This window comes from Pavona decussata, unplaced genomic scaffold (genome assembly GCF_977016875.1).
Source record: "Pavona decussata unplaced genomic scaffold, jaPavDecu1.1 SCAFFOLD_102, whole genome shotgun sequence".
Lineage (NCBI taxonomy): Eukaryota > Metazoa > Cnidaria > Anthozoa > Scleractinia > Agariciidae > Pavona > Pavona decussata.
The window spans coordinates 7,128,301-7,152,549 of NW_028145517.1; the positions used below are offsets into that span (position 1 = coordinate 7,128,301).

The following is a 24,249-nucleotide window of genomic DNA, read 5'->3' on the forward strand; positions in this document are numbered from 1 at the left end:
TTTCAACTGCAATGTTCATCAATATTCACTGGATACAGAACTCTCTCTCTCCAGAATCTTTTCCCTTTTTTCCAGAAATCTTTTTTGTGAAAGATTGCATTGAAGTAATTACACGTTTTGTGGCCGCGGTAAAATAATTTCGCGTAGGAAATAAATTCACCGAACACGACAGCGCTGCACGCCTGTTGTACATTTCGTCGCCTCAGAAATAGATTTTCAACCGCAAACTAGCCTGTGGAACTACGAAAAGACCATGCTCATCAAAATAGTTGCTATGTTCAGAAACCTTTTAATCTCCTCATTTGATGCTACAATACGAGTAAAGAGGGCTTTCCACCCAGCCCCAGCTTCGCGAGGTTTTGCGAGTCACATATTTCTAGTAACAAGTGACAATAGGTTGAAATAGCAATACAAAGGAATGAATTAGCAATAATCTACACGTCTACTGAAGGGTGAAGGGGACTGGCAGCGCCATTATAAAAGTGCGATGGGGTTGAGAAGGGGACGATCCTCGTACCTTCTAGGCGTCAAAATTTGAAGTTACAGTGTTCCAATTGGATTTTACCTTGCCTACAACGTTCAAATCTAAAGTGACAACATTGGAGTTGCTATGGTAGGAACTACTTGAGTTGAAGAACCGATACCTCGAAGGGGAGGAAATGGATTCGAACCACGCTCATAAAACAAGAGTTCTGATTCCTTTTAGGGCCGATGATTACCCCTCTCACTTTTAAATGCTCTCCACCCTCCTCTCCCTCCCGGTCCAGGCATATCGCTGTAAAACTACAAACGAAACGGTAATAACACAGAGCACTCATGTTTTAGTTCACACAAGCAGTTTCCTTGTCATTTTGTGCTTCCCTGAGATGCATGGACAAAAAGGATGTGACCCAAAGAAAGTGAACTAAGCAAAAAACTACTTTAATACACAATCATCTCAAATAAATCATACCGCACTGCAGTTGTGCAAAAATTGAATTGAATTGTAAAAATCTAACTTGCCATTCATGAAAATAATGACGAACAATGTTTCATGCAGGAACCGGTAAATTGTTTAAAAACCTTAGAGCGGTTTCCAATTGAGTGTCGAAAGTAATTGCGTTTTTGCTTTGGTTTTGCATTACTACGCGCTGTCATTGGTTAACAAAACTCGCGCCACTTTCTCAACCAATAAGATGCAAAACCAAAACCAATCGTGCCTCGCTCGCACGTGTTTCAGTGCAGCGCTTAGCGCCGGTTACATGTATTTGCTTTGAATTCTGATTGGTTCATTGCGCTGTTTGCACCGGTTGTGATTGGCCAGAAAAATTGTTTTGGTTTTGGTTTTACGAAACTCGATTGAAAACCGCTCCATTAAAGTGAATTATGTTACTCAACTTCTGTACTAATTATTAAAGCTGAAAAAAGAAAGGTGGAAAAATCAAAAGCCCAAAGAGCTGATCCGCCTTTTCTCGTGTCATCGTTTACCTTTTCAGTCTTGAGTTCTTTCTCCTTGGTTTTTAATTCCTTCATACCCTTGCGATTATTTTAAATAACCTCTAACAACTGATTTAGTTCAGTGTAGTCCCCTCCTCTTCCAGAGCTTTAAAAGAGGAATATTAAGTAGCTGCAGTATGCATATCAACCGAATAATGAATTAAAAGTCTGAGACTTATCCATGCCAGTACACAAATCAATATAACATACAGATTGAAAAACCAGGCCATACTCTTACAAAACTTTCTTGTTATTTTGTTTGTACCTCTTTAGTACATGATCCATTTTGTCACAAGAAGCCCTTTCGGTTAGCTTTACTCTTCTGTAAACCTCAGTTGAAAATGCGTCCCTTAACCTCGCGGAAACGTCGTCTCATTCAGATGGTTTCTGTGGAGTGGCTACCTCTTTGCCTTGTCTTACGCCATTTGCTGCCGGCTGCGATCAAACAGGAGCCGCTTTCAAAAAAGCAACGGCGCACAGAACAATTACACGTTTTGCTTTTTTTGCCTCTCAAAACTGTTAAAGTGTTGGCAACGAGACCTTACCTGTGGCCCAGTCTCCCTTTCTCTAGTACCGGCCTTCGGCTGGCAACATTGTTGAACAGTAGACGCGTCAGAGAAGGGTTTCTACGGCTCGGAATGGCAAAAAAAACACCACGCATGACTCAATCAACATTTCCTTGAAACTTTATTTCAACATAAAGGTAAAAGGCGACTTTAAATATCTCTACTCAGTAAAAATTTCAACCGATCGTGTCGCGCGAATGTAAAGTCTCAAGTTGCAAACAATCATTACACCACACAAACAGAGGGTGGTCAGCCTGTGCTTTTTAATGGCGGATTCTACCAAAGCAAGGGAGGCCATCGCGATAACCAGCAGAAAAGGTTAAAAAAAAAATGCTGTCCTTAGGGCTGTATTTCGATGATTAGATTATAAGTACGCTGGACGCCATGTTGTCCGCCATGATGATTTTACCCAGAATGCATGGCAAGTGTTTCTTGTACCCAGATCATCCCGGATGCTTCTTATCGACCCCTTGTTTTCCCTATTCCCAACCCAGAACAATTTCACAATCACACAAATTCACTGTTAAATAGGGTACTGACCGCTGTGTCAGTAAAGGGCTAGAGACAGTCCCGTTTAATAGACAAGTTCAAATGAGCCGTATGACATACAACAATTCCTTGCCTGCTGCCCGTCAGGAAAAACCCCCCTGTCCCTAAAGGAGGAAACCTGATCCCTCCCGAATGCAGAGGCAGGCATTACTAACAACCCTGAGGGAGTAGGGTTACAAACTTAATGCTTAAATACATATTAATAAAAATTTTGAACGTTATTTGACAGAAGAAAGCTAAAATAAAAATTGAACATTAACGAATGAGCGACGGCGAGGACAGTCCAGAGTGATTATGTTGAGGAGTTTGGTCTCTCGCAATGTTAGAGCCAGGTCCAGTTCAGTTTTCAGTGGCTGTTGTGGAATGTGGTATATCGCAGATTCTTGGATTGATTGGCGCTGAAGAGGGTACGGAAGTGATCAAACTAGCGGTTCAGTGTAGAGTTTTGGTCTTTGAGGGGCTTTGTGCCATTTGCACTCCGTAATGGACTCTGAATCTGTTGGGAAAACTGAAATGAAAATATTAGAAAATACACAAACAGGCTTTCACACTTATAGTACTGATTTCAAGTGTATGTTACAGAAAAATTTTAACAAGTGACACATTGTTGAATAGCAATACGAAGGAATGAATTAGCAACAATCTACACGTGACGTCTATTGGAGGGTGAAGGGGGCTGGCAGCGCTATTATAAAAGTGCGATGGGGTTGAGAACGGGACGATCCTCGTACCTTCTAGGCGTCAAAATTTGAAGTTACAGTGTTCCAATTGGATTTAACCTTGCCTACAACGTTCAAATCTAAAGTGACAACATTGGAGTTGCTATGGTAGGAACTACTTGAGTTAAAAAACGATACCTCGAAGGGGAGGAAATGGATTCGAACCACGCTCATAAAACAAGAGCTCTGATACCGTTTAGGGCCGATGATTACCCTTCTCACTTTTAAATGCTCTCCGCCTTCCTCTCCCTCCCGGTCCAGGCATATCGCTGTAAAATTACAAACGAAACGGTAATAACACAGAGCACTCATGTTTTACTTCACACAGGCAGTTTCCTTGCCTCGAGTAGAGTCATTTTGTGCTTCCCTGAGATGCATGCCGGAACAAAAAGGATGTGACCCAAAGAAAGGGAACTAAGCAAAAAACTACCCAAATACACAATCATCTCAAATAAATCATAGTTGTGCAAAAATTAAATTGAACTGTGAAAATCTAACTTGCCATTCATGAAAATAATGACGAACACTGCCGTTTCATGCTGATCAATGCACGAACCGGTAAATTGTTTAAAAACCGTAAAGAAGAGAATTATCTTACTCAACTTCTGTAATAATTATTAAAGCTGAAAAAAGAAAGGTGGAAAAATCAAAAGCCCAAAGAGCTGATCCACCTTTTCTCGTGTCATCGTTTACCTTTTGAGTCTTGAGTTCTTTCTCCTCGGTTTTTAATTCTTTCATATCCCGGCGATTATTTTGAATAACCTCTAACAATTGATTTATTTCAGTGTAGTCCCTTCCTGTTACAGAGCTTTAAAAGAGGAACATAATAACTTCAGTATGCATATCGAATGAATAAAAGGTCTGAGATTTATCCATGCCATTAAACATATCAATATAACATACACAGATTGAAAAACCAGGCCATACTCTTACAAAACTTCTTGTCATTTTCTTTGTACCTCTCTAGTACATGATCCATTTTGTCACAGGAAACCCTTCCGTTTGCTCTACTCTTCTATAAACCAAAGTTGAAAATGCGTCCCTTAACCTCGCGGAAACGTCGTCTCATTCAGATGGTTTCTGTGGAGTGGCTACCTCTTTGCCTTGTCTTATGCCATTTGCGTGCTGCCAACTGCGATCAAACAGGAGCCGCCTTCGAAAAAGCAACGGCGCACAGAACAATTACATGTTTTGCTTTATAAATTTGCCTCTCAAAACTGTAAAACTGTTGGAAACGAGACCTTACCTGTGGATTCACTGACGTTAACCTTTACGTACAAGGGTTGACCTCTTCTTGTACACACCTGCACAACTAATTCCAACGAAGATCCTCAAAACAAATGTATTATTTCAATACACAGTGGAAAATTTAACCCTTCAAGAAAGAGATGACGGATTCCTATCAGCAATTTTAGTTCCCTAACTTCAGTTTATCTACTAGAAAAGAACAAAAAACACATAACTCACTTACCTTCACACACATGCTTACTTGACCATTTCGGGTTTAAAGTACCATCCAAAAAACACCAATCTCATCGTATCTATAATACCCTTAAACACGACAAAATGAGACCAAATTAGTAGCAATGCGCTCCCACTGCAATTCTATTACAAGTATAATACCTAACAAAATTATGCCCTCCTAGCCTACTTAGTGCTACTCCTGTTCTCCTTATATTATAGTTTGTTAAGTAAGGAAGAATGACACTAATACAGTATGTCCTCATAGCCACTACCTCATGGGTTCGGCTGAGCAGCTTAGAGCTACTACTGTTCTTCTTATATTAAAGTATGTTAAGTAACTGAGAATGACACTAATATGTCCTCATAGCCACTACCTCATGGGTGCGGCTGAGCAGCTTAGAGCTACTCCTGTTCTTCTTATATTAAAGTATGTTAAGTAACTAAGAAGGACACTATTATATCCTCATAACCACTACCTTATGGGTGCAGCTGAGCAGCTAAGAGCTACTCCTGTTCTTCTTATATTAAAGTATGTTAAGTAACTAAGAATGACACTAATATGTCTTCATAGCCACTACCTCATGGGTGCGGCTGATTAGCTTAGAGCTACTCCTGTTCTTCTTATATTAAAGTATGTTAAGTAACTAAGATTGACACTAATATGTCCTTATAGCCACTACCTCATGGGTGCGGCTGAGCAGCTTAGAGCTACTCCTGTTCTTTTTATATTAAAGTATGTTAAGTAACTAAGAATGACACTATTATGTCCTCATAGCCACTACCTCATGGGTGCAACTGAGCAGCTTAGAGCAACTCCTTTTCTTCTTATGTTAAAGTATGTTAAGTAACTAAGAATGAAACTTTTATGTCCTCATAGCCACTACCTTATGGGTGCGGCTGAGCAGCTTCGAGCTACTCCTGTTCTTCTTATATTAAAGAATGTTAAGTAACTAAGAATGACACTAATATGTCCTCATGGCCACTACCTCATGGGTGCGGCTGAGCAGCTAAGAGCTACTCCTGTTCTTCTTATATTAAAGTATGTTAAGTAGCTAAGAATGAAACTAATATGTCCTCATAGCCACTACCTCATGAGTGCGGCTGAGCAGCTTAGAGCTACTCCTGTTCTTCTTATATTAAAGTATGTTAAGTAGCTAAGAATGAAACTAATATGTCCTCATAGCCACTACCTCATGGGTGCGGCTGAGCAGCTTAGAGCTACTCCTGTTCTTCTTATATTAAAGAATGTTAAGTAACGAAGAATGACACTGTTATGTCCTCATAGCCACTACCTTATGGGTGCGGCTGAGCAGCTAAGAGCTACTCCTGTTCCTCTTATATTAAAGTATGTTAAGTAACTAAGAATGACACTGTTATGTCCTCATAGCCACTACCTCATGGGTGTGGCTGAGCAGCTTAGAGCTACTCCTGTTGTTTTTATATTAAAGTATGTTAAGTAACTAAGAATGACAGTAATATGTCCTCATGGCCACTACCTCATGGGTGCGGGTAAGCAGCTTAGAGCTACTCCTGTTCTTCTTATATTAAAGTATGTTAAGTAACTAAGAATGACAGTAATATGTCCTCATGGCCACTACCTCATGAGTGCGGCTGAGCAGCTTAGAACTACTCCTGTTCTTCTTATATTAAAGTATGTTAAGTAACTAAGAATGATATTAATATGTCCTCATGGCCACTACCTCATGGGTGCGGGTAAGCAGCTTAGAGCTACTCCTGTTCTCCTTATATTAAAGTATGTTAAGTAACTAAGAATGACATTAATATGTCCTCATGGCCACTAACTCATGGGTGCGGCTGAGCAGCTTAGAGCTACTCCTGTTGTTTTTATATTAAAGTATGTTAAGTAACTAACAATGACAGTAATATGTCCTCATGGCCACTACCTCATGAGTGTGGCTGAGCAGCTTAGAGCTACTCCTGTTCTTCTTATATTAAAGTATGTTAAGCAACTAAGAATGACACTAATATGTCCTCATAGCCACTACCTCATGGGTGCGGCTGAGCAGTTTAGAGCTACTCCTGTTCTTCTTATATTAAAGTATGTTAAGCAACTAAGAATGACACTAATATGTCCTCATAGCCACTACCTCATGGGTGCGGCTGAGGAGCATAGAGCTACTCCCGTTCCTCTTATATTAAAGTATGTTAAGTAACTAAGAATGACACTAATATGTCCTCATAGCCACTACCTCATGGGTGCGGCTGAGCAGCTTAGAGCTACTCCTGTTCTTCTTAAATTAAAGTATGTTAAGTGACTAAGAATGACACTGTTATGTCCTCATAGCCACTACCTCATGGGTGCAGCTGAGCAGCATAGAGCTACTCCATTTCTTCTTATATTAAAGTATGGTAGGTAACTAAGAATGACACTGTTATGTCCTCATAGCCACTACCTCATGGGTGAGGCTGAGCAACTTAGAGCTACTCCTGTTCCTCTTATATTAAAGTATGTTAAGTAACTAAGAATGACACTATTATGTCGTCATAGCCACTACCTCATGGGTGCGGCTGAGCAGCTTACAGCTACTCCTTTTCTTCTTATATTAAAGTATGTTAAGTAACTAAGAATGAGACTATTATGTCCTCATAGCCACTACCTCATGGGTGCGGCTAAGCAGCTTAGAGCTACTCCTGTTCTTCTTATATTAAAGTATGTTAAGTAACTAAGAATGACACTAATATGTCTTCATAGCCACTACCTCATGGGTGCGGCTGATTAGCTTAGAGCTACTCCTGTTCTTCTTATATTAAAGTATGTTAAGTAACTAAGATTGACACTTTTATGTCCTCATAGCCACTACCTTATGGGTGCGGCTGATTAGCTTAGAGCTACTCCTGTTCTTCTTATATTAAAGTATGTTAAGTAACTAAGAATGACACTTTTATGTCCTCATAGCCACTACCTTATGGGTGCGGCTGAGCAGCTTAGAGCAACTCCTTTTCTTCTTATGTTAAAGTATGTTAAGTAACTAAGAATGACACTTTTATGTCCTCATAGCCACTACCTCATGGGTGCGGCTGATTAGCTTAGAGCTACTCCTGTTCTTCTTATATTAAAGTATGTTAAGTAACTAAGATTGACACTAATATGTCCTTATAGCCACTACCTCATGGGTGCGGCTGAGCAGCTTAGAGCTACTCCTGTTCTTCTTATATTAAAGTGTGTTAAGTAACTAAGAATGACATTATTATGTCCTCAGAGCCACTACCTCATGGGTGCGGCTGAGCAGCTTAGAGCTACTCCTGTTCTTCTTATATTAAAGTATGTTAAGTAACTAAGAATGACACTAATATGTCTTCATAGCCACTACCTCATGGGTGCGGCTGATTAGCTTAGAGCTACTCCTGTTCTTCTTATATTAAAGTATGTTAAGTAACTAAGATTGACACTTTTATGTCCTCATAGCCACTACCTTATGGGTGCGGCTGATTAGCTTAGAGCTACTCCTGTTCTTCTTATATTAAAGTATGTTAAGTAACTAAGAATGACACTTTTATGTCCTCATAGCCACTACCTCATGGGTGCGGCTGAGCAGCTTAGAGCAACTCCTTTTCTTCTTATGTTAAAGTATGTTAAGTAACTAAGAATGACACTTTTATGTCCTCATAGCCACTACCTCATGGGTGCGGCTGATTAGCTTAGAGCTACTCCTGTTCTTCTTATATTAAAGTATGTTAAGTAACTAAGATTGACACTAATATGTCCTTATAGCCACTACCTCATGGGTGCGGCTGAGCAGCTTAAAGCTACTCCTGTTCTTCTTATATTAAAGTGTGTTAAGTAACTAAGAATGACATTATTATGTCCTCATAGCCACTACCTCATGGGTGCGGCTGAGCAGCTTAGAGCAACTCCTTTTCTTCTTATGTTAAAGTATGTTAAGTAACTAAGAATGACACTTTTATGTCCTCATAGCCACTACCTTATGGGTGCGGCTGAGCAGCTTAGAGCTACTCCTGTTCTTCTTATATTAAAGTATGTTAAGTAACTAAGAATGACACTAATATGTCCTCATAGCCACTACCTCATGAGTGCGGCTGAGCAGCTTAGAGCTACTCCTGTTCTCCTTATATTAAAGTAGGTTAAGTAACTAAGAATGACACTAATATGTCCTCATAGCCACTACCTCATGGGTGCGGCTGAGCAGCTTAGAGCTACTCCTGTTGTTTTTATATTAAAGTATGTTAAGTAACTAAGAATGACAGTAATATGTCCTCATGGCCACTACCTCATGGGTGCGGCTGAGCAGCTTAGAGCTACTCCTGTTCTTCTTATATTAAAGTATGTTAAGTAACTAAGAATAAAACTAATATGTCCTCATAGCCACTACCTCATGGGTGCGGCTGAGCAGCTTAGAGCTACTCCTGTTCTTCTTATATTAAAGTATGTTAAGTAACTAAGAATGACACTAATATGTCCTCATGGCCACTACCTCATGGGTGCGGCTGAGCAGCTTAGAGCTACTCCTGTTCTTCTTTGTTAAAGTATGTTAAGTAACTAAGAATGAAACTAATATGTCCTGATGGCCACTACCTCATGGGTGCGGCTGAGCAGCTTAGAGCTACTGCTGTTCTTCTTATATTAAAGTATGTTAAGTAACTAAGAATGACACTAATATGTCCTCATGGCCACTATCTCATGGGTGCGGCTGAGCAGCTTAGAACTACTCCTGTTCTTCTTATATTAAAGTATGTTAAGTAACTAAGAATGACACTAAAATGTCCTCATAGCCACTACCTCATGGGTGCGGCTGAGCACCTTATAGCTACTCCTGTTGTTCTTAAATTAAAGTATGTTAAGTAACTAAGAATGAAACTATTATGTCCTCATAGCCACTACCTCATGGGTGCGGCTGAGCAGCTTAGAGCTACTCCTGTTCTTCTTATATTAAAGTATGTTAAGTCACTAAGAATAAAACTAATAAGTCCTCACAGCCACTACCTCATGGGTGCGGCTGAGCAGCTTAGAACTACTCCTGTTCTTCTTATATTAAAGTATGTTAAGTAACTAAGAATGACACTAAAATGTCCTCATAGCCACTACCTCATGGGTGCGGCTGAGCACCTTATAGCTACTCCTGTTGTTCTTAAATTAAAGTATGTTAAGTAACTAAGAATGAAACTATTATGTCCTCATAGCCACTACCTCATGGGTGCGGCTAAGCAGCTTAGAGCTACTCCTTTTCTTCTTATATTAAAGTATGTTAAGTAACTAAGAATGACACTATTATGTCCTCATAGCCACTACCTCATGGGTGCGGGTAAGCAGCTTAGAGCTACTCCTTTTCTTCTTATATTAAAGTATGTTAAGTAACTAAGAATGACACTAATATGTCCTCAGAGCCACTACCTCATGGGTGCGGCTGAGCAGCTTAGAGCTACTCCTGCTCCTCTTATATTAAAGTATGTTAAGTAACTAAGATTGACACTAATATGTCCTCATAGTTACTACCTCATGGGTGCGGCTGAGCAGCTTAAAGCTACTCCTGTTCTTCTTGTATTAAAGTATCTTAAGTAACTAAGAATAAAACTAATATGTCCGCATGGCCACTACCTCATGGGTGCGGCTGAGCAGCTTAGAGCTACTCCTGTTCTTCTTATATTAAAGTATGTTAAGTAACTAAGAAGGACACTAATATGTCCTCATGACCACTACCTCATGCGTGCGGCTGAGCAGCTGAGAGCTACTCCTGTTCTTCTTATATTAAAGTATGTTAAGTAACTAAGAATAAAACTAATATGTCCTCATGGCCACTACCTCATGGGTGCAGGTGAGCAGCTTAGAGCTACTCCTGTTCTTCTTTTATTAAAGTATGTTAAGTAACTAAGAATGACACTATTATGTAGTCATAGCCACTACCTTATGGGTGCAGCTGAGCAGCTTAGAGCTACTCCTGTTCTTCTTTTATTAAAGTATGTTAAGTAACTAAGAATGACACTAATATGTCTTCATAGCCACTACCTCATGGGTGCGGCTAAGCAGCTTAGAGCTACTCCTGTTCTTCTTATATTAAAGTATGTTAAGTAACTAAGATTGACACTAATATGTCCTGATAGCCACTACCTCATGGGTGCGGCTTAGCAGCTTAGAGCTACTCCTGTTCTTCTTATATTAAAGTATGTTAAGTAACTAAGAAAAAAACTAATTTGTCCTCATGGCCACTACCTCATGGGTGCGGCTTAGCAGCTTAGAGCTACTCCTGTTCTTTTTATATTAAAGTATGTGAAGGAACTAAGAATAAAACTAATATGTCCTCATGGCACTACCTTATAGGTGCGGCTGAGGAGCTTAAAGCTACTCCTGTTCTTTTTATATTAAAGTATGTTAAGGAACTAAGAATAAAACTAATATGTCCTCATGGCCACTACCTCATGGGTGCGGCTGAGCAGCTTAGAGCTACTCCTGTTCCTCTTATATTAAAGTATGTTAAGTAACTTAGAATGACACTAATATGTCCTCATAGCCACTACCTCATGGGTGCGGCTGAGCAGCTTAGAGCTACTCCTGTTCTTCTTATATTAAAGTATGTTAAGTAACTAAGAATGACACTAATATGTCCTCATAGCCACTACCTCATGGGTGCGGCTGAGCAGCTTAGAGCTACTCCTGTTTTTCTTATATTAAAGTATGTTAAGTAACTAAGAATAAAACTAATATGTCCTCATGGCTACTACCTCATGGGTGCGGCTGAGCAGCTTAGAGCTACTCCTGTTCTTGTTATATTAAAGTATGTTAAGTAACTAAGAATAAAACTAATATGTCTTCATAGCCACTACCTCATGGGTGCAGGTAAGCAGCTTAGAGCTACTCCTTTTCTTCTTATATTAAAGTATGTTAAGTAACTAAGATTGACACTAATATGTCCTGATAGCCAGTACCTCATGGGTGCGGCTTAGCAGCTTAGAGCTACTCCTGTTCTTCTTATATTAAAGTATGTTAAGTAACTAAGAAAAAAACTAATTTGTCCTCATGGCCACTACCTCATGGGTGCGGCTTAGCAGCTTAGAGCTACTCCTGTTCTTTTTATATTAAAGTATGTTAAGTAACTAAGAATAAAACTAATATGTCCTCATGGCCACTACCTCATGGGTGCGGCTGAGCAGCTTAGAGCTACTCCTGTTCTTTTTATATTAAAGTATGTGAAGGAACTAAGAAAAAAACTAATTTGTCCTCATGGCCACTACCTCATGGGTGCGGCTGAGCAGCTTAGAGCTACTCCTGTTCTTTTTATATTAAAGTATGTTAAGGAACTAAGAAAAAAACTAATATGTCCTCATGGCCACTACCTCATGGGTGCGGCTGAGCAGCTTAGAGCTACTCCTGTTCTTTTTATATTAAAGTATGTTAAGGAACTAAGAATAAAACTAATATGTCCTCATGGCACTACCTTATAGGTGCGGCTGAGGAGCTTAAAGCTACTCCTGTTCTTTTTATATTAAAGTATGTTAAGGAACTAAGAATAAAACTAATATGTCCTCATGGCCACTACCTCATGGGTGCGGCTGAGCAGCTTAGAGCTACTCCTGTTCTTCTTATATTAAAGTATGTTAAGTAACTAAGAATGACACTAATATGTCCTCATAGCCACTACCTCATGGGTGCGGCTGAGCAGCTTAGAGCTACTCCTGTTCTTCTTATATTAAAGTATGTTAAGTAACTAAGAATGACACTAATATGTCCTCATAGCCACTACCTCATGGGTGCGGCTGAGCAGCTTAGAGCTACTCCTGTTTTTCTTATATTAAAGTATGTTAAGTAACTAAGAATAAAACTAATATGTCCTCATGGCTACTACCTCATGGGTGCGGCTGAGCAGCTTAGAGCTACTCCTGTTCTTGTTATATTAAAGTATGTTAAGTAACTAAGAATAAAACTAATATGTCTTCATAGCCACTACCTCATGGGTGCGGCTAAGCAGCTTAGAGCTACTCCTGTTCTTCTTATATTAAAGTATGTTAAGTAACTAAGAATGAAACTAATATGTCCTCATGGCCACTACCTCATGGGTGCGGCTGAGCAGCTTAGAGCTACTCCTGTTCTTCTTATATTAAAGTATGTTAAGTAACTAAGAAAAAAACTAATATGTCCTCATGGCCACTACCTCATGGGTGGGGCTGAGCAGCTTAAAGCTACTCCTGTTCTTCTTATATTAAAGTATGTTAAGTAACTAAGAATGACACTAATATGTCCTCATAGCCACTACCTCATGGGTGCGGCTGAGAAGCTAAGAGCTACTCCTGTTTTTCTTATATTAAAGTATGTGAAGTAACTAAGAATGACACTATTATGTCCTCATAGCCACTACCTTATGGCTGCGGCTGAGCAGCTTAGAGCTACTCCTGTTCTTCTTATATTAAAGTATGTTAAGTAACTAAGATTGACACTAATATGTCTTCATAGCCACTAACTTATGGGTGCGGCTGAGAAGCTTAGAGCTACTCCTGTTCCTCTTATATTAACGTATGTTAAGTAACTAAGAATGACACTAATATGTCTTCATAGGCACTACCTCATGGGTGCGGCTGAGCAGCTTAGTGCTACTCCTGTTCTTCTTATATTAAAGTATGTTAAGTAACTAAGAATGACACTATTATGTCCTCATAGCCACTACCTCATGGGTGCGGCTAAGCAGCTTAGAGCTACTCCTGTTCTTCTGATATTAAACTATGTTAAGTAACTAAGAATGACACTGTTATGTCCTCATAGCAACTACCTCAAGGAGGCGGCTAAGCAGCTTAGAGCTACCCCTTTTCTTCTTATATTAAATATGTTAAGTAACTAAGAATGACACTAATATGTCCTCATAGCCACTACCTCATGGGTGCGGCTGAGCAGCTTAGAGCTACTCCTTTTCTTCTTATATTAAAATATGTTAAGTAACTAAGAATGACAGTAATATGTCCTTAGAGCCACTACCTCATGGGTGCGGCTGAGCAGCTTAGAGCTACTCCTGTTGTTCTTATATTAAAGAATGTTAAATAACTAAGAATGACACTAATATGTCCTCATAGCCACTACCTCATGGGTGCGGCTGAGCAGCTTAGAACTACTCCTGTTCTTCTTATATTAAAGTATGTTAAGTAACTAAGAATGACACTATTATGTCCTCATAACCACTACCTTATGGGTGCGGCTGAGCAGCTTAGAGCTACTCCTGTTCTTCTTATATTAAAGTATGTTAAGTAACTAAGAATGACACTAATATGTCCTCATAGCCACTACCTCATGGGTGCGGCTGAGCAGCTTAGAGCTACTCCTGTTCTTCTTATATTAAAGTATGTTAAGTAACTAAGAATGACACTAATATGTCCTCAAAATTAGCCACTACGTCATGGGTGCGGCTGAGCAGCTTAGAGCTACTCCTGTTCTTCTCATATTAAAGTATGTTAAGTAATTAAGAATGACACTAATATGTCCTCATGGCCACTACCTCATGGGTGGGGCTGAGCAGCTTAGACCTACTCCTGTTCTTCTTATATTAAAGTATGTTAAGTAACTAAGAATAAAACTAATATGTCCTTATGGCCACTATCTTATGGGTGCGGCTGACAGCTTAGAGCTACTCCTGTTCTTCTTATATTAAAGTATGTTAAGTAACTAAGAATAAAACTAATATGTCCTCATAGCCACTACCTCATGGGTGCGCATAAGCAGCTTAGAGCTACTCCTGTTCTTCTTATATTAAAGTATGTTAAGTAACTAAAAATGACACTAATATCTCTTCATAGCCACTACCTTATGGGTGCGGCTGAGTAGCTTAGAGCTACTCCTGTTCTTCTTATATTAAAGTATGTTAAGCAACTAAGAATGACACTAATATGTCCTCATAGCCACTACCTCATGGGTGCGGCTGAGCAGCTTAGAGCTACTCCTTTTCCTGCTTAAATTAGAGTATGTTAAGTAACTAAGAATGACACTGTTATGTCCTCATAGCCACTACTTCATGGGTGCGGCTGAGCAGCTTAGATCTACTCCTGTTCTTGTTATATTACAGTATGTTAAGTAACTAAGAATGACACTGTTATGTCCTCATAGCCACTACCTTATGGGTGCGGCTGAGCAGCTTAGAGCTACTCCTGTTCTTCTTATATTAAAGTATGTTAAGTAACTAAGAGTGACACTAATATGAACTCAGAGCCACTACCTCATGGGTGCGGCTGAGCAGCTTACAGCTACTCCTGTTCCTCTTATATGAAAGTATGTTAAGTAACTAAGAATGACACTGTTATGTTCTCATAGCCACTACCTCATGGGTGCGGCTGAGGAGCTTAGAGCTACTCCTGTTCTTCTTAAATTAAAGTATGTTAAATAACTAAGAATGACACTGTTATGTCCTCATAGCAACTACTTCATGGGTGCGGCTGAGCATCTTAGAGCTACTCCTGTTCTTGTTATATTAAAGTATGTTAAGTAACTAAGAATGACACTGTTATGTCCTCATAGCCACTACCTTATGGGTGCGGCTGAGCAGCTTAGAGCTACTCCTGTTCTTCTTATATTAAAGTATGTTAAGTAACTAAGAATGACACTAATATGTCCTAATAGCCACTACCTCATGGGTGCGGCTGAGCAGCTTAGAGCTACTCCTGTTCCTCTTATATTAAAGTATGTTAAGTAACTAAGAATGACACTGTTATGTCCTCATAGCCACTACCTCATGGGTGCGGCTGAGCAGCTTAGAGCTACTCCTGTTCTTCTTAAATTAAAGTATGTTAAGTAACTAAGAATGACACTGTTATGTCCTCATAGCCACTACTTCATGGGTGCGGCTGAGCAGCTGAGAGCTACTCCTGTTCTTGTTATATTAAAGTATGTTAAGTAACTAAGAATGACACTGTTATGTCCTCATAGCCACTACCTTATGGGTGCGGCTGAGCAGCTTAGAGGTACTCCTGTTCTTCTTATATTAAAGTATGTTAAGTAACTAAGAGTGACACTAATATGTCCTGATAGCCACTACCTCATGGGTGCGGCTGAGCAGCTTAGAGCTACTCCTGTTCCTCTTATATTAAAGTATGTTAAGTAACTAAGAATGACACTGTTATGTCCTCATAGCCACTACCTCATGGGTGCGGCTGAGCAGCTTAGAGCTACTCCTGTTCTTCTTAAATTAAAGTATGTTAAGTAACTAAGAATGACACTGTTATGTCCTCATAGCCACTACTTCATGGGTGCGGCTGAGCAGCTTAGATCTACTCCTGTTCTTGTTATATTAAAGTATGTTAAGTAACTAAGAATGACACTGTTATGTCCTCATAGCCACTACCTTATGGGTGCGGCTGAGCAGCTTAGAGCTACTCCTGTTCTTCTTATATTAAAGTATGTTAAGTAACTAAGAGTGACACTAATATGTCCTCATAGCCACTACCTCATGGGTGCGGCTGAGCAGCTTAGAGCTACTCCTTTTCTTCTTATATTAAAGTATGTTAAGTAACTAAGAATGACACTGTTATGTCCTTATAGCCACTACCGCATGGGTGCGGCTGAGCATCTTAGAGCTACTCCTGTTCTTCTTATATTAAAGTATGTTAAGTAACTAAGAATGACACTGTTATGTCCTCATAGCCACTACTTCATGGGTGCGGCTGAGCAGCTTAGATCTACTCCTGTTCTTGTTATATTAAAGTATGTTAAGTAACTAAGAATGACACTGTTATGTCCTCATAGCCACTACCTTATGGGTGCGGCTGAGCAGCTTAGAGCTACTCCTGTTCTTCTTATATTAAAGTATGTTAAGTAACTAAGAGTGACACTAATATGTCCTCATAGCCACTACCTCATGGGTGCGGCTGAGCAGCTTAGAGCTACTCCTTTTCTTCTTATATTAAAGTATGTTAAGTAACTAAGAATGACACTGTTATGTCCTTATAGCCACTACCGCATGGGTGCGGCTGAGCATCTTAGAGCTACTCCTGTTCTTCTTATATTAAAGTATGTTAAGTAACTAAGAATGACACTAATATGTCCTCATAGCCACTACCTCATGGGTGCGGCTGAGCAGCTTAGAGCTACTCCTGTTCTTCTTATATTAAAGTATGTTAAGTAACGAAGAATGACACTAATATGTCCTCATAGCCACTTAACCTCATGGGTGCGGCTGAGCAGCTTAGAGCTACTCCTGTTCTTCTTATATTAAAGTATGTTAAGTAACTAAGGATGACACTAATATGTCCTCATAGCCACTACCTCGTGGGTGTGGCTGAGCAGCTTAGAGCTACTCCTGTTCTTCTTATATTAAAGTATGTTAAGTAACTAAGAATGACACTATTATGTCCTTATAGCCACTACCTCATGGGTGCGGCTGAGCAGCTTAGAGCTACTCCTGTTCTTCTTATATTAAAGTATGTTAAGTAACTAAGAATGACACTGTTATGTCCTCATGACCACTACCTCATGGGTGTGGCTGAGCAGCTTAGAGCTACTCCTGTTCTTCTTATATTAAAGTATGTTAAGTAACTAAGAATGACACTATTATGTCCTTATAGCCACTACCTCGTGGGTGTGGCTGAGCAGCTTAGAGCTACTCCTGTTCTTCTTATATTAAAGTATGTTAAGTAACTAAGAATGACACTATTATGTCCTTATAGCCACTACCTCGTGGGTGCGGCTGAGCAGCTTAGAGCTACTCCTGTTCTTCTTATATTAAAGTATGTTAAGTAACTAAGAATGACACTGTTATGTCCTCATGACCACTACCTCGTGGGTGTGGCTGAGCAGCTTAGAGCTACTCCTGTTCTTCTTATATTAAAGTATGTTAAGTAACTAAGAATGACACTATTATGTCCTTATAGCCACTACCTCATGGGTGCGGCTGAGCAGCTTAGAGCTACTCCTGTTCTTCTTATATTAAAGTATGTTAAGTAAGTAAGAATGACACTATTATGTCGTCATTGCTACAGCTACCTCATGGATGGGGTGAGCAGCTTAGAGCTACTCCTGTTCTTTTTTATATTAAAGTATGTTAAGTAACTAAGAATGACACTAATATGTCCTCATTGCCACAGGTACCTCATGGGTGTGGGTGAGCAGCTTAGAGCTACTGCTGTTTTTCTTATTTTAAAGTATGTTAAGTAACTAAGAATGACACTATTATGTCCTGATTGCCACAGCTACCTCATGGGTGTGGGTGAGCAGCTTAGAGCTACTCATGTTCTTCTTATATTAAAGTATGTTAAGTATACTTTAGGTCCTCAACTATTGCGTGCCACCTAACTGTATTTTCTGCAGTTCCTTTTGCCTCGTTCCAGGGAAGATGTTTCGCCGCCAACTCTGCCATTCTCGTGCGTCTCCATGTGTGCTGGGGTCTCCCTCTCTTTCATCTCCTCTGTGGGTTCCACTCCAGCGCCTTCTTGACTACTTGTCCATCTGGTCCTGCAGGGAGCTCCTCCATCTTCTGCATCTCCTTGATTACCTGGGCATATTTACCAGTCTCAAAGATTGTCCTCACATTCCATTGCCCGATCTTCACACAGCAATTTTTTTTGGCGGTTTATGCGTTATTCGCTGCTTCGCACGTCGTTCCAACCACGTGTTATTATCTTTTACCCCTGCTTCCCGATAGGGTGCAGTAGTAGTTCTAGTTTTGGTTTCTGTAATAAATAAATTTTTTCTGGGAGCGGGTTATCAGCCCACCGCCCATCCCCCAACCTGGAGGACCAGGGGCTGTTCTTCGTCTGGCCTCTACCCTTCGACCAATCCGGCATGGTTAAACCTGCCAGGGACCACAGTCCCCACCGGCACAGCTCTCTGGGTCATTGAGACACACAAGCTTCACCACCACGGCAAGGTGTCAGCCCAAGGTGAAGATGTTAAGTAACTAAGAATGACACTAATGTCCTCATAGCCACTACCTCATGGGTGCGGCTGAGTAGCTTAGAGCTACTCCTGTTCTTCTTATATTAAAGTATGTTAAGAAACTGAGAATGACACTATTATGTCCTCATAGCCACTACCTCATGGGTGCGGCTGAGCAGCTTAGAGCTACTCCTGTTCTTCTTACATTAAAGTATGTTAAGTAACTGAGAATGACACTATTATGTCCTCATAGCCACTACCTCATGGGTACGGCTGAGCAGCTTAGAGCTACTCCTGTTCTTCTTACATTAAAGTATGTTAAGTAACTGAGAATGTCACTGTTATGCCCGCATAGCTGTTACCTGAGTTGTGCAGCTGAGCAGCTTAGTAATGGTTGTGTTCTTTTGGGGAAGCCAAAGAATGTATATTGAATTCATGTTGTTTTTTAATCCATATACTATATAAAGATCATTGAAGGTTGGTAGTTAGGGCTAAGGGAATCATGCTTTATACTGGAAATTTTATGTCGGATAAAAAGCAGGATCAAGAAGAACTATTAGGGCTTTTGGCAGTGTTTGAGATCACCAGATCTATCCTGAAATGCACCAGACAGAGGTGTTCACGCCCCAAGTGAGCGCTGAAGTCGTGAGCTTCGGTAAGGAGGTACGGAGGCATGCTCTCGTGGTAAATTTCGGGATTGCTCTGTGTGAAAGCCCTGGAAAGGGAACTTCAATAAATGTATGTATGGCACCCATTAACACTTAATAACAAATGTGAACTCACCTATCATTTTGATTTGTTCCTGGCTATTTGTAGACAAAGACGATCAACAGTTTCTGGGCAAAAATAGCAGAGTAATTGGTAACAAAACTGAATCATTATTTAAACTTTTTTCATAGATACAAATACAGCTTTTGGCTATTTGAAGGGAAATTTTAAAAAAGAGAGTACATTATTTCCCCTTAAGCCCTAATAGTGCTATATGGCACAAGATGCAATTACATGCTGAATATTCAGTCAATTTGCGTGAAATTTGCACAACTAAAAGATCTTAGAAAGATCTGCACATGGAAGGCATAATATCATGCCCCCTCCTATACAGGACTTGATTTACTGCCCGTGCAACTTTTGGAACTTTTTATCTTTGCACTTTCTCGGCCAAGTAAATATCTGACAATAACCAATGCACTGAGAGCTGCAAATTAAGCTAAATTAAGCTATAGCTTAGGGACCTACCCACTCTGAACAAGGAGCAGGAAAATTTTAAACGTTTTTATTTTTTTCATTTTGGGCACTTGCCAATTCAATGTTTCAATTTCCATTGGAATTGATTGTAGTCAGGAACGTCTCGAATATAAACAACAAAATGAAATACAACAATACATCCTCCAATATCCATTGTTTAAAAGCATATGTTAATATAATCTTTTGTGTTAAGTAATTTGATGGAATGGGCCATTCCATTTAATATCTGCACCCCCCCCCCACCCCCTACTGAGGGAGTGGAAAATCTGAGGGGGAGGGAGGGGGTCTTCAAGAGTTATTTCTGAGGGGACAATGAAATATCGAGAAAGAACCCACTAAAGTTGTTCCTAGGTAAAGTACTTTTCAGTTTGCGAGGCTATAAGCTTACACAGGGAAAACAAATTAACAAGCGACAAGTTTTCAATACCTCCGATCCATGCAACTCTGCCACAGCTTGACTTTTCTTTGCCGAATATGATTCTCACCGCCATTTTGATGCCCTCTTCGTCCGTCTATCTACCTCTTTCAAGTCGTGCTTTTTCCTGCTGACGGCCTTGTGCTCCCTCCTCATCACAAAAACGAAGGTAATCGGTGGGCAATATATATTATCACCTTTTAAGAGATACAAACTTTGGGCACCAACGGGTCTTAAATCGAATTAACAGCATAAATGCTTCACGTGACCAAGGGGGATCCAATACAGCGCCTCTCACAAGCCGAAAATAGCCTGGAAACGAAAAGTGAAAGGCGCCTGGCAGGCACGTCTAGCGTGCAAAAAGCAAATAGTGATTACAACTAGTGAGCCGCACTCATGATCAGCAACGAATATTGTCAGCTGGATTTATTCTACGTCAGGTTTCGTCTCATCACAGAAACTTCATTAGGGTGTTTATTATTTTGATATCAGAAAAGCACCACGCTGAGCTGGTTGATCCACTACTTTTTCTAAAGCCGAAGTAGCCTGTTCCAGGCTCCTAGAGAGAAGCGCGAAGGAGAGGGCGAGGGGACGAAAACGAAAACAGGCTAAAGCCGAAGAAATATATACAGTATACCAATAAGGGAAAAGGAAAATTACTCGATCTTTTAACTGACAAAATGTTCTTTGCTGAGAAACAGACCGATAATTTTTATGCCAGAACAGCAAAATTGCATGCTCTACGGAGGTTGAACCACTGCTATTTCGAAAGCCAAAGAATTAAAGCAATTAGGGTAAAAGGAGAATTAATCGATCTTTTAACTGACAAAATGCTCTTTGCTGTGAAACAGAGGGATTACTTCTGCCGGAAACCGCACAGGATTAAAAGGACCTCTCACTAATTTATCTTGATCTCGATCGTTATCTAAGAAGTAGTCTTCGAAGATATTTGTTTTTGCTTTTGTTTGCGTTAAACTCATCGTCCATTTCAACATCACAGAGCATTTTCTAAATTCTTAGAGCATGTACTTTTTCATTTCATCCGATTAATTTATCCTCTCTGCTTTTTAAAAAGACGTACACTAACCCGCGTTGACCGTGCCGATTATATTCTTGGTTCCGGCTAATTCATCGCCTATTTCAACTTCAAAAAGTATTTCATGAATTCTTAGAGCATATACTTTTTCCTTTTCCCCGATCGATTTATCTTCCCTGCCTTCTAAAAACACGCGCACCAACCCGAGTCGAGCTTGTATTATATTTTGGTTACGTTTATTTCATCGTCTATTTCAACTGCAAAGAGCAAATTCATGACTGAATTTTTAGAGTATGAATTTTTCCCTTTCCCTAACCACTTTATCTTCCATGCTTTCTAATAAGACGTGGACCAAACCCAGTACGGCGTAAATTTAACTTTTTGTTGTGTTTAAATCACCGATTATTTCTGAACAGCAAAGAGCATTTTGTGAATTTTTGAAGCATTCACTCTTATCCCGTCCCCGATCATTTATTCTTAACTCTTTCATAAAAACACGTTCACCAACCAACCAAGAGCTCATGGAATAAATGACACGAGCGTGCGTTGGATACAAAATCATAGATAGCCAACTAGGCGCACAGCGCCGCCGGGCTATAATCACCTCGTCATGATCCAATAAGCGCGAGTGGCAAAATTATTTTATTATAACCAACCACGAAGTATCTTGCTGATTTAATGATATTTTATTTTCCCCCTGACTCTACTCATATCATAATTGTGGGGCATGGTATATGATTCATACACCACGACAGCTAAACCAATCAAAAGCCTGGAACTGGCTTATCCAATAAGCCAGTTTTTAATAACAGTAAAAATTACTAGATCTTGCTAATTTCATTTTGCAAGAAAGGCCAGAAGACGACTTAATGACCGCTATTTCTCGGGAATGGTATAATAGCTCTCATAGACGTTAAACCAATGAATACTAATTGAAATATCCAGACAGCCGTCATCGCGCCTTTTATCTCCCAGCTCGCGGAGGATGCGATAATTGAATTGCATACTAAACAGCCACTGTAACACCTGGATTCGAACTGCTCTTATTTGAAAAAGAAGACAGATATACACTTAAGATCTTGTTAACAGTAATTGCAGTGATAGCTCAAAACACTATTATTACGGTAAGTTATTGTAATTTGTCCAAGGTGTTGAAGGCATTAATATATTTTTAATGCTTTTTGTGAGAAGCACTCAAGAGATTCACTAGGAGGGAAATACGGACAATAACACAAAAATGATATTAAAGGCGAAAGCTTCTCGTTTTTAATGATTCCTGGTTCGTGAAAAAATCTATGTCAAATATCGAAAAACCAGCAACGCTTGACAGTTAGAGCTCAAAATAGCTCTTATTTATGATCGGCGCTTGAAGATTTCATCCAAAGACCTCGGCCAACGCGTACGTCAAAACTATATTCATTGATTAAAGATTGGCTCTAGCGGTAAATTACAGGTTAATATATGCAAAATTGTCAAGTAGTATGGCTTATGGGGATTTGCGTCACAGTTTCAAAGAAATATATCAAGTCTGATTTTTGACAATTAGCGGCGAAGCCCTCAAACACTTACGAAAAACACAAACGTTTGCTCGCGTTAAGACCAAAAAATAGTTGCGTGCCCTGGTTTCAGGCGTTAGTTGGTGAGATATGTCCAACGAAATACCCTTTAGAGAAAGCGCGCTTGTTGTTCTGGAATCGTTGACATGCAGCTTACTTCTGATTCTGTCGTTAGTAGGTAATATTCTTGTTATTGTCGTTGTGTTTAAGAAGCCTCGCCTAAATTCGACTACAAGCCTCTTCATTGCCGCGTTGGCAACAACAGATCTCATAAACACTCTCATTCCTGGATCACTTTTCCTGGCTTCTCTCGTAACCGGCAAAATGCCATACAGCTCTGCTGGCTGCGCCATCGGTGGCTTCTTCCTGCATTTTCTGACTTTAGCGTCCGTTTCGACTATGGGCTTGATCGCCACCAACCGATACTTCTGCGTGTTGAAGCCAAATCGCTATAAAACCATCTTCACTCCTCTCCGATCAGCCATCTTCCTGGCTTCGCTTTGGATCTTCATCGCTTTGGTGGTTATTTTCCCGTTAACTGTCGGCTGGGCCAATATGCAGTTCAGTCCCGTAATGGCGGCTTGTAGTCTGCATTTTAACTCCTTGACTACCGAAACTGGCTTCACTGCATTCGTAATGCTATCTTTCGTGGTCTCCAGTTTTATCATCATTGCACTGTGCTACTATTTTGTCTCAAAGGCACTTCGTCAACACAGAAATCATTTGTTCACTGCGCATGCAAGTGGCTTGAGCGTCCAAGAAATCAACCTGACAAAAACCTTCTTCGTTCTAGTGGTCTCCTTCATCATTCTCTGGTTGCCAACGTTTGTGGTTATTCTACTGTTTCGTGTTGTGTTTCATGAGGCTTTGCCCCGCCAGCTTGCCCTCGCCATTCCGTTTGAGCTGCTCTCCAACAGCGCCATTAATCCGTGGATTTATGGTGCCATGAATCCGTCTTTCCGCAAAAAATTCATGTCGATCCTTAGAAGATCAGAAGGCAATAGTGTTCAACCTTCCGGTGACGATATTCTCTATCGACAAAACATTTCTCCAAATTTGGCAGTTAGCTCTTACGAACTGGAATTAACATTTAAACGCACAGTTGAGGTTGAACCTATATTCAACGAATGAAGCAGTTAGTTCTAACAAGGTAATGCCAAGGAAAGGTGATTTTTTTTTCACGGTATCGCAATAAACGTTCTAAAGCTAATTGTTTTACGCTTTTATGAGCAGCTCTTTCCTGGCCACCAATCTTTTTGTTAACGTTTTCGCTAACGATGACACATGATGTAAAGTTGAAGTGCAAATATACAAGATAATAATAATAATAAAAATAATAATAATAATAATAATAATAATAATAATAATAATAATAATAATAACAATAAGAATAACAATAACAATAAG

General features: G+C 39.9%; 1 protein-coding gene and 3 long non-coding RNA genes across 9 annotated transcripts; 1 reads left to right on the top strand and 3 right to left on the bottom strand.

The window, feature by feature from the left end:
* Positions 1-423: 423 nt before the first annotated feature.
* LOC146471988 (uncharacterized) lies at positions 424-5,604 on the bottom strand. 6 transcript variants are annotated; one of them, XR_014866738.1, is made up of 6 exons: positions 5,532-5,581; positions 4,557-4,949; positions 4,270-4,463; positions 4,004-4,118; positions 3,504-3,579; positions 2,546-3,087 (listed from the first exon to the last, which is right to left on the bottom strand). It is a non-coding gene; the product is annotated as an uncharacterized LOC146471988 (long non-coding RNA). The 6 variants fall into 6 exon arrangements; XR_014866739.1 differs by lacking the exons at positions 2,546-3,087; positions 3,504-3,579 and adding an exon at positions 424-775 and having other exon boundaries at positions 5,532-5,604; XR_014866735.1 differs by lacking the exon at positions 3,504-3,579 and having other exon boundaries at positions 2,543-3,099; positions 5,532-5,580.
* A 2,821-nt stretch (positions 5,605-8,425) lies between these two features.
* On the bottom strand, positions 8,426-17,170 carry LOC146471989 (uncharacterized). Its single transcript, XR_014866743.1, has 3 exons — positions 16,165-17,170; positions 12,898-13,101; positions 8,426-8,616 (listed from the first exon to the last, which is right to left on the bottom strand). It is a non-coding gene; the product is annotated as an uncharacterized LOC146471989 (long non-coding RNA).
* Positions 17,171-17,772: 602 nt separating this feature from the next.
* LOC146471990 (uncharacterized) lies at positions 17,773-20,504 on the bottom strand. The gene is made up of 3 exons (XR_014866741.1): positions 20,263-20,504; positions 19,374-19,426; positions 17,773-18,207 (listed from the first exon to the last, which is right to left on the bottom strand). It is a non-coding gene; the product is annotated as an uncharacterized LOC146471990 (long non-coding RNA).
* Positions 20,505-22,565: 2,061 nt separating this feature from the next.
* Positions 22,566-24,112, top strand: LOC146471991 (melatonin receptor type 1A-like). The gene has a single exon (XM_085120867.1). It carries the CDS (start codon positions 22,933-22,935, stop codon positions 23,971-23,973), a length of 1,041 nt encoding a protein of 346 aa, XP_084976993.1. The 5' UTR covers positions 22,566-22,932; the 3' UTR covers positions 23,974-24,112.
* Positions 24,113-24,249: the final 137 nt, after the last annotated feature.

What these genes read in the sequence shown, in the direction of transcription:
- LOC146471991 (XM_085120867.1), top strand. Translation starts at nt 22,933, where the DNA reads ATGTCCAACGAAATACCCTTTAGAGAAAGCGCGCTTGTTGTTCTGGAA.